Here is a 15,305-nt window from a genome sequence, read left to right on the forward strand (position 1 = left end):
CAAAAATAGCTTTTTTTCTCATAAAATGCCTTTTTTTTTAATTCTAAAATAGTCAGTGTGACTGCCAGTTGTTAAAATATTAGCTGAATTACTTTGTCTAAGGATCTATTGATGTGCTTAATCCTCTTAAAAGAATTGTTTTTTTGCTAGGCACGAGGGAAAAAACGGCAGATAGGATGGTTCCCTGCTAATTATGTAAAACTATTGAGCCCTGGTACCAGTAAAACTACACCAACCGAGCTACCTAAATCAACAGCATTACCTTCAGGTAAGCAATGCAGTTGCATTAACAAAGTTGTTTTTGTAATGTGCGTCGTTTACAATAGGACTTCTAAAAATAAGTGGACATTCTGTAGTATCTGTTAAACTAGGCACTTTGGTTAAACTCTTCATTTTATTTTTTTTTCTTTTACATGAGAAAAACATAAAATTGGTCTGTATATTGATGGTGGTGGTCCCTCACATATGAACTGTTGAGTGCTAAAAAACCATCTGTGACATTACATCTTAAAGAGTAAACCATTCAAATTCAGTCATATTTGTTTGCACTTATTGTAGTAAAGGAGTTTTTTAAAGGTTCAGAATGGTCCATGGACCTAGCAGTTGAGGCACTTCTCATTCAGAACCTTTTATTTTTCCTAACATGAAGCATGAGAAAACCACTCAAACAAAGATGTAGCTTTTTGTCCTGTATAGCTACTTATTTTAAGGTTTATGAAAGGATACAAGAGTGATAGACCATTCTATTTTTAAAGCTATTTGTTACAGCTCCGCCACAGGCAACATCAAACAGTCCTTTCAGTCTACTGCAAGGTATGGAGCCAGGCAGAAGACTGAGAACAAAAAGTTCATTCCTTGTGACTGTTTCAGTCTTGAACCATTTTGGGCTTGTGAGTTGATGTAGTACTAAGCAAAGAGGATTCTTGTCAATCAAAACCACATAGAATGGATGTCTTCTTCCATAAGCCACCCAAAAGACTTGACGTGGTTTTCTGTCATCTGTTTGGATTTAGTTGGGTGTGGCAGGGTGCAAAAGCTTGCTGCTTCCACAGGCCATTTTTTGAATGTCTATCATTAAAATGAAACATGTTTCTAAATGAAAAATGGTAGCAAGCATAATTTTCCTCTTTAAATGTGTATGAAGGATTATCATGTGGTTTATGGAACTAGAATAAAATACTGTGGTATTAGTTTCACGTGTCATTGGTATAAATAAAAGTACTGTATCAGAGAAGGCAAACGTTATAAATGGTGCTAATTGGCTCCTTTGACGGTAGTCATAAAGGTGCAGAAAATCAGACTTCTGTAAAGACTCTTGAGTTTGGGTCCTGCAGTTAAAACGGTAACTCAGCATTGAGACATGCTTTTACAAGGCCATATGAAGGGATTTTTTTTTTTTTTAATTATTTTAGGTTTGACAGTCTGGCACTTTTCACACATGCTAATAAAACTTCTACAGAATAAACTTTTTAGCACTTTTTTCATTGCCTACAGAACATAACAATCTTAATGACATTCATTTTTATCAAATTCAACTTTGTTATGGACCTTTCATTTTGGAGGATGATAAAAAGATTCTTGTCTTTCCATTATGATAGATGACCTCACTAACTGTGTGGTTAATGTAAGAGTTTGAGATTAATGCTTCAGAAGCATCTTCATAGCGGAAGTATGTTAGTGGGCAGGCTTACTATAGCAAAAGACATGGAAAGCCTGAAGAAAACCATCTGCAAGGCTTGAACAGTGCCCAAGGTGGTGCATTATGAAGGGTCTGAGAGTGTGCCATTATTGTCTGGGTTTTGAAGGTAGGGGATCCATCAGAAACTAGTAGCATCCAAACCTCTGTTTCTTTTGTCATTTTTTTAATGTATATGCTCTCCATCTGCCATACTGTAATGCAAACCGCATGACTTTAACAACTTTCTTTTTTAATTCTGTTGCATGGATGCTTTTGCTTTATACTTTGAGGTTTTCTTAATTTCTGACTGCTTTGTATGTGTTCCCTTCTAAGCTTGTGTCATGAACATGTCCTTCCTGGTGCTGAGAAATGAAAAGAACTGTTAGTGCTACTTGGAGCTAGTCAGGCATGAGGAAGTTCACAATATAAGAATAGTGGGAAACTTATTTCAACCATTATGCTTGTTTAAAGAAAGACAACATCATAGATTGTACTCATCATGAGTGTTATATGAGAGCCTAGTTTCCCTCTGCTGTTGCAGTAAGACTAGTATTAATCAATAGACAATCTTTCTAAAAAGGTAACAAATGGCTGAAAAGCACTGGAGCTCAGAGAAGGTAGGCTATAGCTTGCTTCTGTTGTTGGCAGTGGCTTTTGGAGTTTAAAGTAAGTGAAGAACTTTCTTTCTGGGACTACTGTAGGAACTTTCTATACAGGACTAAGATGTATTCTAAGCTTTGTGACCAAGTGTAAATAAGATCAAGATGAGGTCACTGTTTCAGGTTCAATTGAGGAGTCCTGTCTCTTCAAGAATTCTCTTAAATTACCTCCCCAAGTTTAAGGTGATTCTTGGGATCCCATTGGACTGTTTAGACTGTTCTGATGATACTACTGAACACCACCAAATTTCATAAAATTCTCTGAGGTAGAAGGGAATGATCCGAACGAAAAATTCTTGAAAGAAATTAACCCTAGAGCAGGTTACAAATCTGTTAATGTACATATAGTATTCGGGTATGGTCTAGCTTAACTTTACCTGTATCGTTCTTAATGTTGGTAATAACATGTAAACCTGTAAAAAGAATGCTGTAAAACAGATTCACAGGTCTTTAAAGTGAAATATGAACAACAGTGGTGTTCACACATTTGAACTTGTGTTAGCACAAAACTACCTAAACCAGGAGTACACCGTAATACACATTCCTTTAGAAATACTGGCTTATCTCCAGTATGCCAGGGAAATGTACAGTTTGGTTAGTTGACGTGTTAGGTGTGACAAATGACAGTGAGTGCCCCTTTTAAATTGTTTTTTTCCCTTTTGCAAGTAACAAAGCTAGATATTGAGACATGTAGATTCCTGTTAAATGTGGAGTTTATTTGATTATGATCTTTGTATAAACTAAAAGGAGTTGAATAATTTCTGAAATATAAATTAAAAAAAAAAAAAAGAGGAGCTATTTGACAAATTTAAATAAGTTGCTGACTGAGTACAAGAATGAAAATAAAAGAAAATTTTAGGATTAATGTAATGGAGAAAACCTGACAGCAAGGCTAATTAGATGGAAGTCTTGTGTCTCAAGGCAAAATACCAGAAGCTCTATGACTTGGCATAGAGAAAACATCAGAGAAATAGAGAAAATTATATACTTAAATAAATAGTCCTGCTGCTTTAGAGAATTAAGAAAACTATTATAATTGAACAGAAATGGCTGTATTCTGAGAACCAGTCAGATTTGATGAGTTTCACAGTAAGGGAATAGAAAATAGGCTGCTGGGAGCAGTCCTGTGGTGCCAGAAGAGCAGCCGAAATGGCCTAGGATGCTTTTTATTTTTCTCATCCTTTCCAAGATCTTTGTGTTCCTAACATCTTAGTGGTAGTACAAAGATATGACCGTTAGCTTTCTCTTGAATTACAGAGCTGTTTTGAGCCTGTCCAGTGCTAACTAGAAAAGTGCCTTTTTCAGACTTCAGGTAGTGCAACTTAGTTTCCCAGACTATTCTGTCCATTGACCAGTTCTGTTGGAAGGGATACTTTTCAGAACGGGTTGGCGAGCATGCAGAATGCTGTTTTTATAAATGTACAACAAATTTGGTGCTTCTGTAGGCAAAAAAAATATATATCAAGTGCAAGAGAAGCGTCAATAGAAAGCTAACATCCTTGAAGTGTTTGACTTTTTGCTAAAATCTTCAATTTTTCCAATCTGCTCCTACTGTTGAGCACTTTCAAACAAATATATCTTGGGTACAGATCCAGGCAGGTTACACTGTTCTCAGTTTGCGCTTCTGTGCTCAGCCTTCCCTAACGTGATCCTGACCCCTCAGTAAGCTGACTGAGAGAGCAGCGCTGCTAGGAAACTCTTTGGTTGTTTTAATCACCTTGAGCCAATTTGTTGAGGGGTCAGCTAAGCACTGATACAGGGGCACAGGAGAGAGGGGCAGGACCGGATCACATCAGTGTAGCGTCTTGAAACTCTACTGTGACATCTGTAGTGTTTTATGTAGTTGGTTTGTGCATAGCTTATGTTTTGCTGAAACGTTACCAGTGCGATAGACCTCTTCCTTTATCTTACAGTGTGCCAAGTAATTGGCATGTATGACTACACTGCACAGAATGACGATGAGCTAGCGTTCAATAAAGGCCAGATTATAAACGTCCTTAACAAGGAAGACCCAGACTGGTGGAAAGGGGAGGTGAATGGACAAGTGGGTCTCTTTCCGTCCAACTATGTGAAGCTGACAACAGACATGGACCCAAGCCAGCAATGTAAGTGACCTTCTCTGCTGCCGTGCTGTGATTATTCGTGTAGTACTTTACGATGAAACATGCAGCATTGCTGTGATTCTGCTGTGGTTTGCAGAACTCAAAGCTTCACCACTGCTGCACTTGTCAAAGTCTCTTTGAAGACCTTCTGTAATGCAAACCTTATTTTACGTTTGTTTTATTTTTAGTTCCCATCCCTTTTGTAGCATGTTTCCCTTTATCATTTTTGCACCATGCTGTTTACATGCCTGACTCATTTTCCTAGCTTGAATTTGCTCATTGTTTTGTTTTGCTTATGTGTTGTTTTCCTCCTTTTTCTAGGAATCATATGTTGTCCATCCCCCACTCAGGCTTGAAAGTCCTCAAAGAGACCCACTATCCCATATCACTGCCCAGAGGGATGATGGGAGATGCAGCCTTGATCATGTGGCTTCCAGCATGATCATCTACTGCCTTCTGAGTAGAAGAACACACTGCAGAGCAGTTTACCTCATTTTACATTAGTTGCATGTAATCGCAATGTTTGAGTTAATTACCTACAGATATAGACGCAAAATTAAAATGAAACAAAAAAACACAAAAAAAATCAGAGGATAGTGGGTCCTTTTGTGGCTTTCATAGTTACCAAACTAATTTTTTCCACCTTTGCACAGGTGCTTTCAGTAGTTTTAAAATTATTTTTAAATATATATTTTAGCCTTTTAAAGGAAAAGTATAAATTAAATTTCTTCATTGCAATTTTGTTGTTTGCAAAAAGACCCACTATCAAGGAATGCTGCATGTGCTATTAAAATTGTTCCAAATGTCCATAAATTTGAGACTTTATGTATCTTCCTTTTTTTTATTGTTCACTTGTCCAGTGTTGTCAATATGTCTTTTTTTTCTTGTCTTTTTTTTTAATTACAAAAGAACAGAAGGAGTTAAATCAGTTTAAGGAACTTTAAATGTGCCCAATTACAGATAAGATATTTTGTTGTAGTTATTGTACTGTATGTATCAGGTGTTCCTTGTTGAGTATGTAATTCATTGTGGAGAGAAGAAATTAACTTCCTTCCAATGCAAGAGATATTAACCTTGCATAACCTTGTTATCCTAGTTATGTTAATTTTATTTTGCACATTACTTGTAGCTGCAAACAGTTAGAAAAGACTCTGGTTTGTGTTTGTCTCAGATGTTTCGTTTTTTGCATTTTCATATCAGAAATCAATAGAATGCTACATTCATGTGGGATTTGAGAATTAACTTCTTTATTTTCATCTTGGCTACATGAAGTTTGATTTCTCATTTTTATTTTCCTGTGACTATGGAACAACACATTTTGAACAAGTAATTTTCCTGACAAGAAAGAATGTATAGAAATATCTTCCCTGCAATTAATTTCCAATGTTTACATTTTTTAAACTAGACTGTGGAATTTATACAAATTAATATGAAATGGAGCTTACAGTCGAGTTTATGTAGTAGATGTGCTGTAGCTAAGCCCTGTTTGTCTTTCCAGCATTAGTTACGAGCTCTTGATGAAATGCCTGGTGCTGTCAGTGCAGAAACCCTCTCCCCTCTCTTCCCAATGCCTCAAGCACAATGTAGCCGTTCTACTAATTACTTTACCATTTAGTTATGTTCTGGTTTATGTATTTCATTTATTTCTAAATTTCATGCTGGCAGTGTTGTAGCATTTCTAATCCTATCCCATCTCCCTCCTTCTGACCCGTCATGCGGTGCAAAGAGCAAGTGAAGCTCCTTATTCAATTGCACTTCAGTATTTCATCAACATGAATGTAAATTATATAAATATATAAAAACCTGCAGCTTTAACAACTGTAATACAGCCTTTAAAATTAGTTACATGTATAGATAATTAAATTCTTCATATAAAAGATAGACAAAAATGTGTTTGTTGTCTTGTTGCTGTGTACACACAGAATTCACCAAGTGGCATTAGTGCATGGAATGAATTTGCCGCCAGAATAGCCTGAAGCCCAACTATTTAATTTCAGAATGACACTTGTCTTGTTTCTTGGAATATAACTTCAATATAATTACTCAGATTGATCGTGATTATCTGCAGCTGGTTGCACCTTTCTTTATACAATGCTTTCTACGTGTTACAAATCAGTTGATGTTTTTTGACACTATACTGGTAGATGCATTAAGAGTACTCTGTTGTTTTACTATGGGTTTACATTGACTTTGGCTCTGTGTTTTATGCCAGAAGCTCTAGTCTTAAAACATGCACAATTGCACAGGTTTTCTTTCTTTTTAAGATAGTATTTAACACGCACACATTTTTCATTTACCTCTGTGCCATAAAAACAAACAAAAAAGTTTTCTTCTCCACCATAGCCACTTGCTGAAAACTATGCTGCGTGGTATGACAGAAATTGAACAGAACGTAATACTTGTCATTTTCAGTGCCCATTGTTTTGCTTATTGAGAATGATGTAGCCAGATTTTACTCACGATTTCAATATTTCATGCATTAAAATGTTACTTTAATGAAAGGAGATCTCTATTTTCCCATAATGAGCTGTTGTGTTGAAAGATTTGTAACTTGACTAAAAGCCTTTGTCCTAAGGGACATTTTGTTTTTTACGACTTTGGGCCAGAAACATACTTTCTCTACATATTGAAATATTGGCAATACTTTGGATATAGGGGATTCAGATGCTGCTTTTTATTTTTTCCCCATTAATTAAAGTGAGAAGAAAAATAAAGTTATGATAATAATCTGCAGGGTACATGTTTCCTAACATGCTTCTTAAAAATACACACACACATACACACACACGTATGTTGTGCCAGAGCTCCTCAGACAGCAGAGTACTCTGTATTACTCAACAGCTTTATCAATCGGTCGGTTGTTGAGAATAGTTAACTCACAAAACCCCTCAAAACACATTTAAAATGTCCTAGACGAAGAGGTTCAAACCATTGTGGCTTACATCGACATACATTGTTGAAATACCTATAATGTTTATTTACTCAATTATTAAAGTTCTTAACTGTACTACTATAGCTTGGCATGGTAGTGTTTAATCTTCCTCATAATCAGTTATTTCCCTTGAGTAGCAGGGAACAAGATATTGCACTTACTCTCTCTTATCTGTCTGGATTTCTGTTTATATACATATTTTTTTATATATCTATATATATGAGAAAGGGCATATGAAAGCAATTCTTTAATAAAGCAAATGGATTGTTTCCATCCAAAAAATAGTTTTTCAGGGTTGTGTCTCAATCCAATTTTGACTCTCTTTCCTCCTTCCTGGTTCATCTGAAAAGATCTTTAACTTCCTAGGGCACACAGTCCCCTCCCAAAGCTGCAGATCCGAACTGCAGCAAGCAAACCTACTTCCGAAAAACGCTTGCACCCTGTGATGGAAATGTGCCCGTGCTCTTGTTTCTTTGGTCCTTGAACTTGTGGCTGCAAAGCCAACAAGTGCTAGTCTCAGTCAAGGCTGAAAGATTTTCATAGACAAAACTAAGACACCATTGAGATGATTTTCAATTTTATTTGTATTTTAAGTCGACATTAAGAAAAAGAGCAGTCTCACTGCTTGCCTAGTTAATTAAATGCATTCTTTACATTCATTTTCATTTGCCAAATACCTTTTCCCTTTGCACAGGAGCTCAGGAAGAGGAGCTGTCACTTGAGGGATGTAGAGGTGACTGGATCTGGAGACCACTCCAAGTGGTGGTGGTGGTTGGTTTTGGTCACGGTTTTTCTGTTTACTTTGAGAAAAATTTCCTCTGTATTCAGCTACTGAGGAAGAATTTCCATGAATGTTTTTTCAGGGGATTTGTTAATATCGATTCCAATGCTTTAAATCTGTCCAAGACAACTCAGAGTCTAAGATGCAGGTTTATCAAGAGTGCTTTGCTTTATATTCAGACTCAGCTTTATTTAAATCTCAATTCTTTTGGAGCTTCCGTGGCATCTCTGTCAGTCCCCGTGAGCTCACTGAACAGTTTTTAAAATGGCCTATTACCATAACCTTCCCGTGAGGCAGCAAAATAACTGCATCTTCTGGTTTTGTTCTCCGGTTTTAAAGCAGTTCTTTTTAGTTCTTTGTGATCATTGACTCCAGCTATTTAACTTCTTGTTAAATAGCTCCTTATATGCAGTCCTCTCCTGATTACAATAAATGGCTTATTTTAAACTTTTTTTTTTTTTTTAAGACAACTTCAGTAAGTGCAGGGACAACATAGATCAAATATTATTTAATCACTTGAATTGCAAGCTAAGTGCAGGCACACAGACAACTGGATAACAAGCTGCTGCTTCGCTAAATAGGGAGCGCGAAGGTGACTTTTTGATTCCAAACCCTGAGAGCATGTTTTCAGAAGGTTGTCGTGGATGCAGTTAAAAATGTATGTTATTTTCATGAATACTTCCTTTCCCACATGTAGATGTTATGGGCTTTTGTACTTGTTGTTTGATAGCTTGCAAAGGAGTATTTTACCATGAATAAGGATTCATTTTGAGTTATTGTCCCTGCAAGGAGGAATTGTGAGAGTTATCTTAACTATCTGGTGTTACCTAGTACCGTTAACAGTATGCATAAACATAATTCCGATATAGGCAAGAAATTTCTATAGCTTGTTACGGCAAGTTTCGTAGCTGTTTCGTTCCCCTTCCCTTTTCATACATCTTAATTTGGAAACTTCTTTAAAAAAAACCCAACCCCCAAGAAGTACCCCTGTGGCCCTGTGGTGCTCCTCCTCAGCACAAAAAATTCAGATTGCAACGTCCGTGTAGAGTCAGAAACGAATTTGAATCAGACCTGTAACTCTTCTTCTGTAACTTTTGTTAATCCTGGGGAGCAACACAGAGTAAGACACCAGATTTTTAGAACAAGTTTAGTCTTGTGAAATAGTTTTAATTAAGCATTTCACAGAAAAGGTAGCTGTTAGTGTCTAAAGGTGGAAAGATGTTTATACCCAAGGTAGGCGTCCTACAGCAAGTGAGCAAAGTAGAGCTTTTGGAAGGTCTTGGATTCTCTGTGGCCTTGTGGTGCTCCCTGATCACGGGCTTTGGCTCCATTTTCTAGCACAAGTTTCTCAATTGTTTCTTCGTGCTCTACCTACCTTTTTGAGCCTGGGCCCTGGGCAGCAGCTGGCCCTAGATGGGGGCCATTCGCTTCCCCGCTTTCGCCAGATCGTGCTGATCTGATGCTGCTGGTTCAGCTGATACCCACCGATGTACAGCTGTGATGCGGAGCGCTGGTCTGAACCAGGCTTAAATCGGTGTCACAGATTAGAGGTTTTCCATGCCCTGGCCGAGATGGCTGAAACCGGCTTCATGTTTTCTCTGTCACGCTCGTCTCTGCCAAGTGCAGTTTTCTCTGCTGAGTTGTTTCATATGTTGGAGTAATTCTGGATCCAAATGAGTGTTCAAATCAATCTGGTTTGATTCTTTCACTTCAATTGTTTTTTCTTTTTTTTTTTTTTTTATTGCGGGGAAGACCTGAAGCCAGGAAAGATGATGGCTGGAGGTCTGCCCAAGAAAGTGGGAAAAAAAAAAATACTGTATTTTAACTTTTAGAATACTACATTTAGTTACAACGTTTCTGACTCCAAGTGAAATACCTATACAGCATCTTCATTTTTGCAGAGAACAGTGTAAAATTGGACTGTGTAGTTCCTTCAGCTTGGATCTATGGCTGATGCTCTTGACTGATGTGCTGTTACTGTACAGTAAGTGCTCAGGGACTCAAGATAGGTCCTGGGTCATAATTCAGTGGTGAGATTTAAAGTTACCTGATGGGAGTTAAGCCAGTCCAGGAATCGGCTAACTCTGCCAATTTATATTTTTAGATGCATCCATGCCCTCACACACAGGATTTTATTCTCAAGCAGATTCTGGAAAGGGAGTGGGAGACATGTTTGGATTTTTTCTGAAAGGACTTAGTAGGTTTCCTTCCCAACCGTCTCACCTGTTTTCTTCCCCTCCTTCCCTTGGTTGAAAAGTAAAAATTTTTTTTTTAATAGAAAAGAAGGTATTAACCTAAAGCGCTGAAGAAAGATTTTGCTATTGCAAAATGAAGACGGTGGTAGTGTATCACAATTGTATGTTGTTGAGGACCACAAACCTTGCCTTTAACACTTGGGCATGTTCTAGAATTTAAAAAAAAAAAAAGAAAAAGAAGAAAAATTGAAATTGTTACCAAAGATCCTTGAGTGTGTTGCTTGGCCTGTGTGGATTGCCAGTGGCAATCCCTCCACTTGATACCAGCTGACTGGTGTGAACAGGAGGAGGAGGCGTGTGTGTCCGTGGTGACTGCTCTTGGCAAAAACAAAGTAATGCTTAATATTTTGCAAGTGGGACTTTCCGGACTTGTTTCTAGATCCTACTTCCATCTGCCTCAGAGGGAAACACTCTGCTCTAGCAATAAATGGATGTATTAGTCCAGTTGAGAAATTCTAAAGATGCTGAAATGGTTGAAAATAGCTGTGAAATGGGATTTTGCAGAACAGAAGCTTGAGATGGAGAGATCTGTTTGATCACCAGACTCAGTGCTGTCCTCAGCAAAAGCTTGAGATAGTCTTTCAGTGGAGGGTCCGTCCCACAAGATATTTATGGGAAATTGGTGGTTGCATCTGAAGCTAGTTGATAAGAAGACCGAATGGTGAAATGCTGTAATTTGTCTGAGTGAAGGAATGCTATCATGGTGTGCTATTCCCTCCTGCTTAAGGCTTTGGAGGAAAACTGTGACATCATTTTTTACTGCTTCTGGTTCATTATAGTAGAATAGATACCTGTCTGCTGTGACCTTGCCATTATGGACTGGGCCAGCATGAGGTTTCCAGTGAAATCTGGCAGTTACATTGTTTAGAAAACCTGCCTGAATTAGAAGAAATTAGAAGTTGTGCCCATGCACATAGATCAGTGAGTTCCCTCTGAAGATGCAGCATCTCTTGCGCGTTGCTTTCAAGCTTAGAGGTCAGTTTGAAAGACCTGTATATTCAGGGCCACCTTTGCAAGGAAAAGGAGCAACACGTTTACTTTTTACAGTGGCATTTTAATTTTTTTTTAAATTTTTTTTTTACATTTCTAGAATCCCTTAGTCCTACAGGTCCTATGGTGATAGGAGGTCAATGCACAGATTTCCAGTTACAGCATTTGCATGTTGGTTCTATAAGCGCAGACACAGTAACCAGGCTGGTGAGTGTGTGTGAATGCCTCTGCTTGGGGTCCTACTGGTTAAAAGGGCGGAAATTCACATATTCACCGTGCTATGAATGTACAAAGTTAGCTATTGTAATTTCCCCATTCTTTTCTGAGTGTACTAGATTGTAGCTAAGGATTCAAATTTGGCACCTTCCAGAAGGGCTCCAACACTACTTTCTCAGAGCAGGAGAGAAAACATAAAATAATGGGGCGCTCAATAACTGGAAAGAAATGCCAATGCCTAATTTTAAGTACCTGAATGGCTGTATGCACAAGGGACTGTCTGTGTGCTTTAAGTTAGAAACATTAAGCAATTCTCTACAGAGGGAAGGTGCTATAATTTGCCCACAGCAGAGCTTTCCCAACCATCAGTGGACATGTCTGATATCAAAGGTGCTTTCTAGCCCCTAGCAGGAGCCTCTTTTAGTGAATTGAATTCATGAATGATATTATCACAGCTGCAAGTGGAATTTAGATGTTCATAAAAGTCCTTTGCACAGTACTTTGACGTCCATGAAAAACTAGCTAGAGCCCTATGGCCTGACATTTCCACTTGGAAAGGAACTCAGTTCTTTGGTGGTTTTAACACAAAGACAAGAGAAATCTTTGTACTTGTGCACCTCATGAAGAAAATCCCTTATCAGAAAAGTGTCTCCTGCATGTTCTGCTCAGGTTGAAGCAGGCTGTTTTCGCAAATATTTAGTGTTCAGAAGTAGACCGTTCATTGAAGTTCAGAGTAGCCCATTTACATCCCACTTGGCTGGCTGTCAAGCTAGCCGCTAAAATATATTATGATTCAAAATGTTAAATGCTTCCTCGAAAAGATTGGTGGTTGGAAACCACACTTCAAACCAAGGTCATCAGCATCTTTAAACAGTAAACTTTCCCAGTCTCTAGAGAAAAATAATTACGCACCTTGTTCACTTTTAATGAAGCTGACGGTGCATGGGGAGAACTAGTTCTGTTTATTAGACCTCTGATTTACATGAGAACTAAGACAACGCTCTGAAAGCAGCCATTTATTAAACAGAAATGAAACGTTTGGCTTTTGAAATGTGCCTAGCGATTTGATTCTTTTGGCATAAAGTTGTTAATTCTCAAAACCTATTTTATTTCAAGCAAAGTTTCAATTGCGTCTTCTAAAGGACTGCAATGTACTGTATCTCAAAGAGCATTATCAATGTGCTTATGCTTCCAATCTGGTCTGTTCTCAGCTGTTTAATCATAGAGGAATCTACCTTGACTGTCTGTATCTACTTTTTGGGGGGGGGGATTTTTGTTGTTGTCGGGGGGTTTTTTGTGAGTTTTTTAAATTATTTTTTTTAAAGTCAAATCTATCATTACCTTTTCAGGAGTACAGATTAGTTGATGCAGCAGTTGAAGGTAGTCTATGGAAAACTTAACGGTGATGTATGTGGACCTTGCTAGTGGCATAGTGCAGAATCAGCTCCTGAGTTACATTCAGGAAGCTAAAAATGCGGTAACTACTGTCTAAGAATGTTATATGCAAAGAACTGAAAGAGTTGTCCAGGGTGTGATGTGATTAGGAGCAGCAGTGGTTCACTTTGTGAAAGCATATGCAAACATCTGATCTAAAAACATCCCTGTCAGATCTCAGTAGGTTGGTGTCATTGTTGGTGCTGGTGAACAACATAAAAAAACCCTCGACCCTTGACCATTTTAAACCCCATGAAGTGAAGGTCCCTTTCAATATTTTTCAGTCAGAACTTTTTTCATAAGGAAAGTTTGTTTCAATGGGGAATATACTGGATTTGCCCAGAGTTCACTGAGGGGTGGGGGAAAGAATTAAACTGAAGAATTTTGATTGTGTAGAAATAGTTGTAAATGGTGCATTTTTAAAGTGAAATGTTTTCAACCTGTTTGAAATCACCTTTGCTTTTTGAAATGCATTTGATTTTATGCAGAAAAGTAATAAAAATAGCTTTAAAAGTAAAACTGGAAGAAAACATTCTGCTTGCCAGTCTCAGAAGGATTTAATTAAGCTCAGCTGAAAAATACTGGCTTACAGAAGAAATTGTAATTACATGTTCTCTTCTAATTCAGAATAGAGAATGAAATTTGAGATTCTAGAATTTATACAAAAATTCTAGCATCTACACAGGATAAACACAAGGGAGGTGGTTTGCAAAAATTAAAGGACAAAACCAATGGGAGATGAGTTCTTAGTTACAAACTTTTTACATGCTTTTAAAGATAAAAGCATACAGTAATAAACCCCTTTGGCTTGGCCTATAAATGAGTGAAACCTGTGGAGCAATTCCACTGACTTGCATGTGTTCTGGCTCAAGTCCTTCGAAAATTTAGAAGCGACTTTTAATTGAAGTGTGAAGAAGTAAATAAGCTCTGCAGGACCTTCTTGATTAGGATGCCTACTTTGATGAGAAGGATGGAGGCTAGCCTTGAATTTAGAGTATAAATAAGCTGAAATTCCAAAGTGTCCATCAGAGCCTTAAGGTCACTGCAGCACTCTTTCCTAATGCTATTCCCTTTTAGGATGTCTTTACATTTTCTTTCACAGTAATACCAGAGGAAGTCTTTGCCCCCTTTTTAATTAACAGCCATCCATCCATTTGGGAATTTGTTTTACAGCGTGGCTCCAGTTGAATGACACGACTAAAGGGGAAAGGGAACTGTGGAGTGAGGTTGGAAGTGGACAGGTAGCGGTGAGGAGGGCTTCGATGTTTTGAGTCCCGAAGAGATGAAGCATTGTTAGCGTTGTGCTATTACATGTCAATAATGATTAGGTGAACAGGCAGTAGTTACTGTTCATTAAGCATTATTTGAACTTCTGCAGATCTGAATCAATTTGCAAACAACTGTAAGTAAAATCTAGGATCCTTTTGTGTTTTCCAGGGTGTGCAGACTTGCATCTTCTGGATATGTTGACGCCTACTGAAAGAAAAAGGCAGGGATACATCCACGAGCTCATTGTCACGGAAGAGAACTATGTAAATGATCTGCAGTTGGTCACAGAGGTAAGACAGCACAGCAGCTTTAGGAGCAGGTTTTATTCACTCATCTTTTTAAATTAAATCCATAATTTCACTGTTCAAACTCACTTTATATCACTGCCATGTGTGACTTCCTAGGGATGGTCTGTATTAAATTTTCATATATATATATATATTTAGATATATATGCATGTGTGTATTGGCGTGGGCGAAACTAATGCTAAGCCCTTGTGTTACCATCACCAAACACTGATGTTTGAAGTATCATTCTAGTAAACCCTTGTTGCTCTTGATTTTGAATGTTTATTTCTCATGTGTCCGTTCTTAAAGCTTGAAGTGCTTTATGTGCCAGTTTCCACATTCATAGTGGCACTCAGTTATCACTGGCTGTAATTTTCTTTACATGTTATAAGGTACATCTCTTATGTGGGGAAAAAAAAGGGAATTTGTACAGGCAACTGACATGGACAATTCTTTTGACAGAGGGGGAAAACCCTTTTTTGAAAAAGAGGTCAAGCTTGGCAAACTGAGACACTTTGAGATGTCAGAACTTCCATAAAAGAGTCCAAAGTAAAATGTATTTTAAGTTGTATTCTTAAAGTAGTCCTGGGATGTTTTGCAGGAGACCTCTGACTAAAATTCTCAAGTTTCAAACAGATTTGATAATTAACACCACCAACACAAATTTAGAGTATCCTCTTTTAAAGCCATATGCTGCTCACA

General features: G+C 37.8%; 1 protein-coding gene across 8 annotated transcripts in view; it reads left to right on the forward strand.

The window, feature by feature from the left end:
- ITSN1 (intersectin 1) overlaps positions 1-15,305 on the forward strand; it is a 142,253-nt gene that overhangs the window by 112,983 nt on the left and 13,965 nt on the right. For 6 of the 8 annotated variants that reach the window (XM_054813507.1, XM_054813539.1, XM_054813498.1 and 3 more), the window contains 3 exons: positions 151-268; positions 4,251-4,442; positions 14,485-14,606. In XM_054813507.1, coding sequence (XP_054669482.1) covers positions 151-268; positions 4,251-4,442; positions 14,485-14,606 — 432 coding nt within the window. Of the gene's footprint in view, positions 1-150; positions 269-4,250; positions 4,443-4,760; positions 7,616-14,484; positions 14,607-15,305 lie in introns of those variants that run through there. The other 2 variants (XM_054813544.1, XM_054813550.1) reach the window with 1 other exon arrangement.

Source organism: Grus americana, chromosome 1 (genome assembly GCF_028858705.1).
Source record: "Grus americana isolate bGruAme1 chromosome 1, bGruAme1.mat, whole genome shotgun sequence".
NCBI lineage: Eukaryota > Metazoa > Chordata > Aves > Gruiformes > Gruidae > Grus > Grus americana.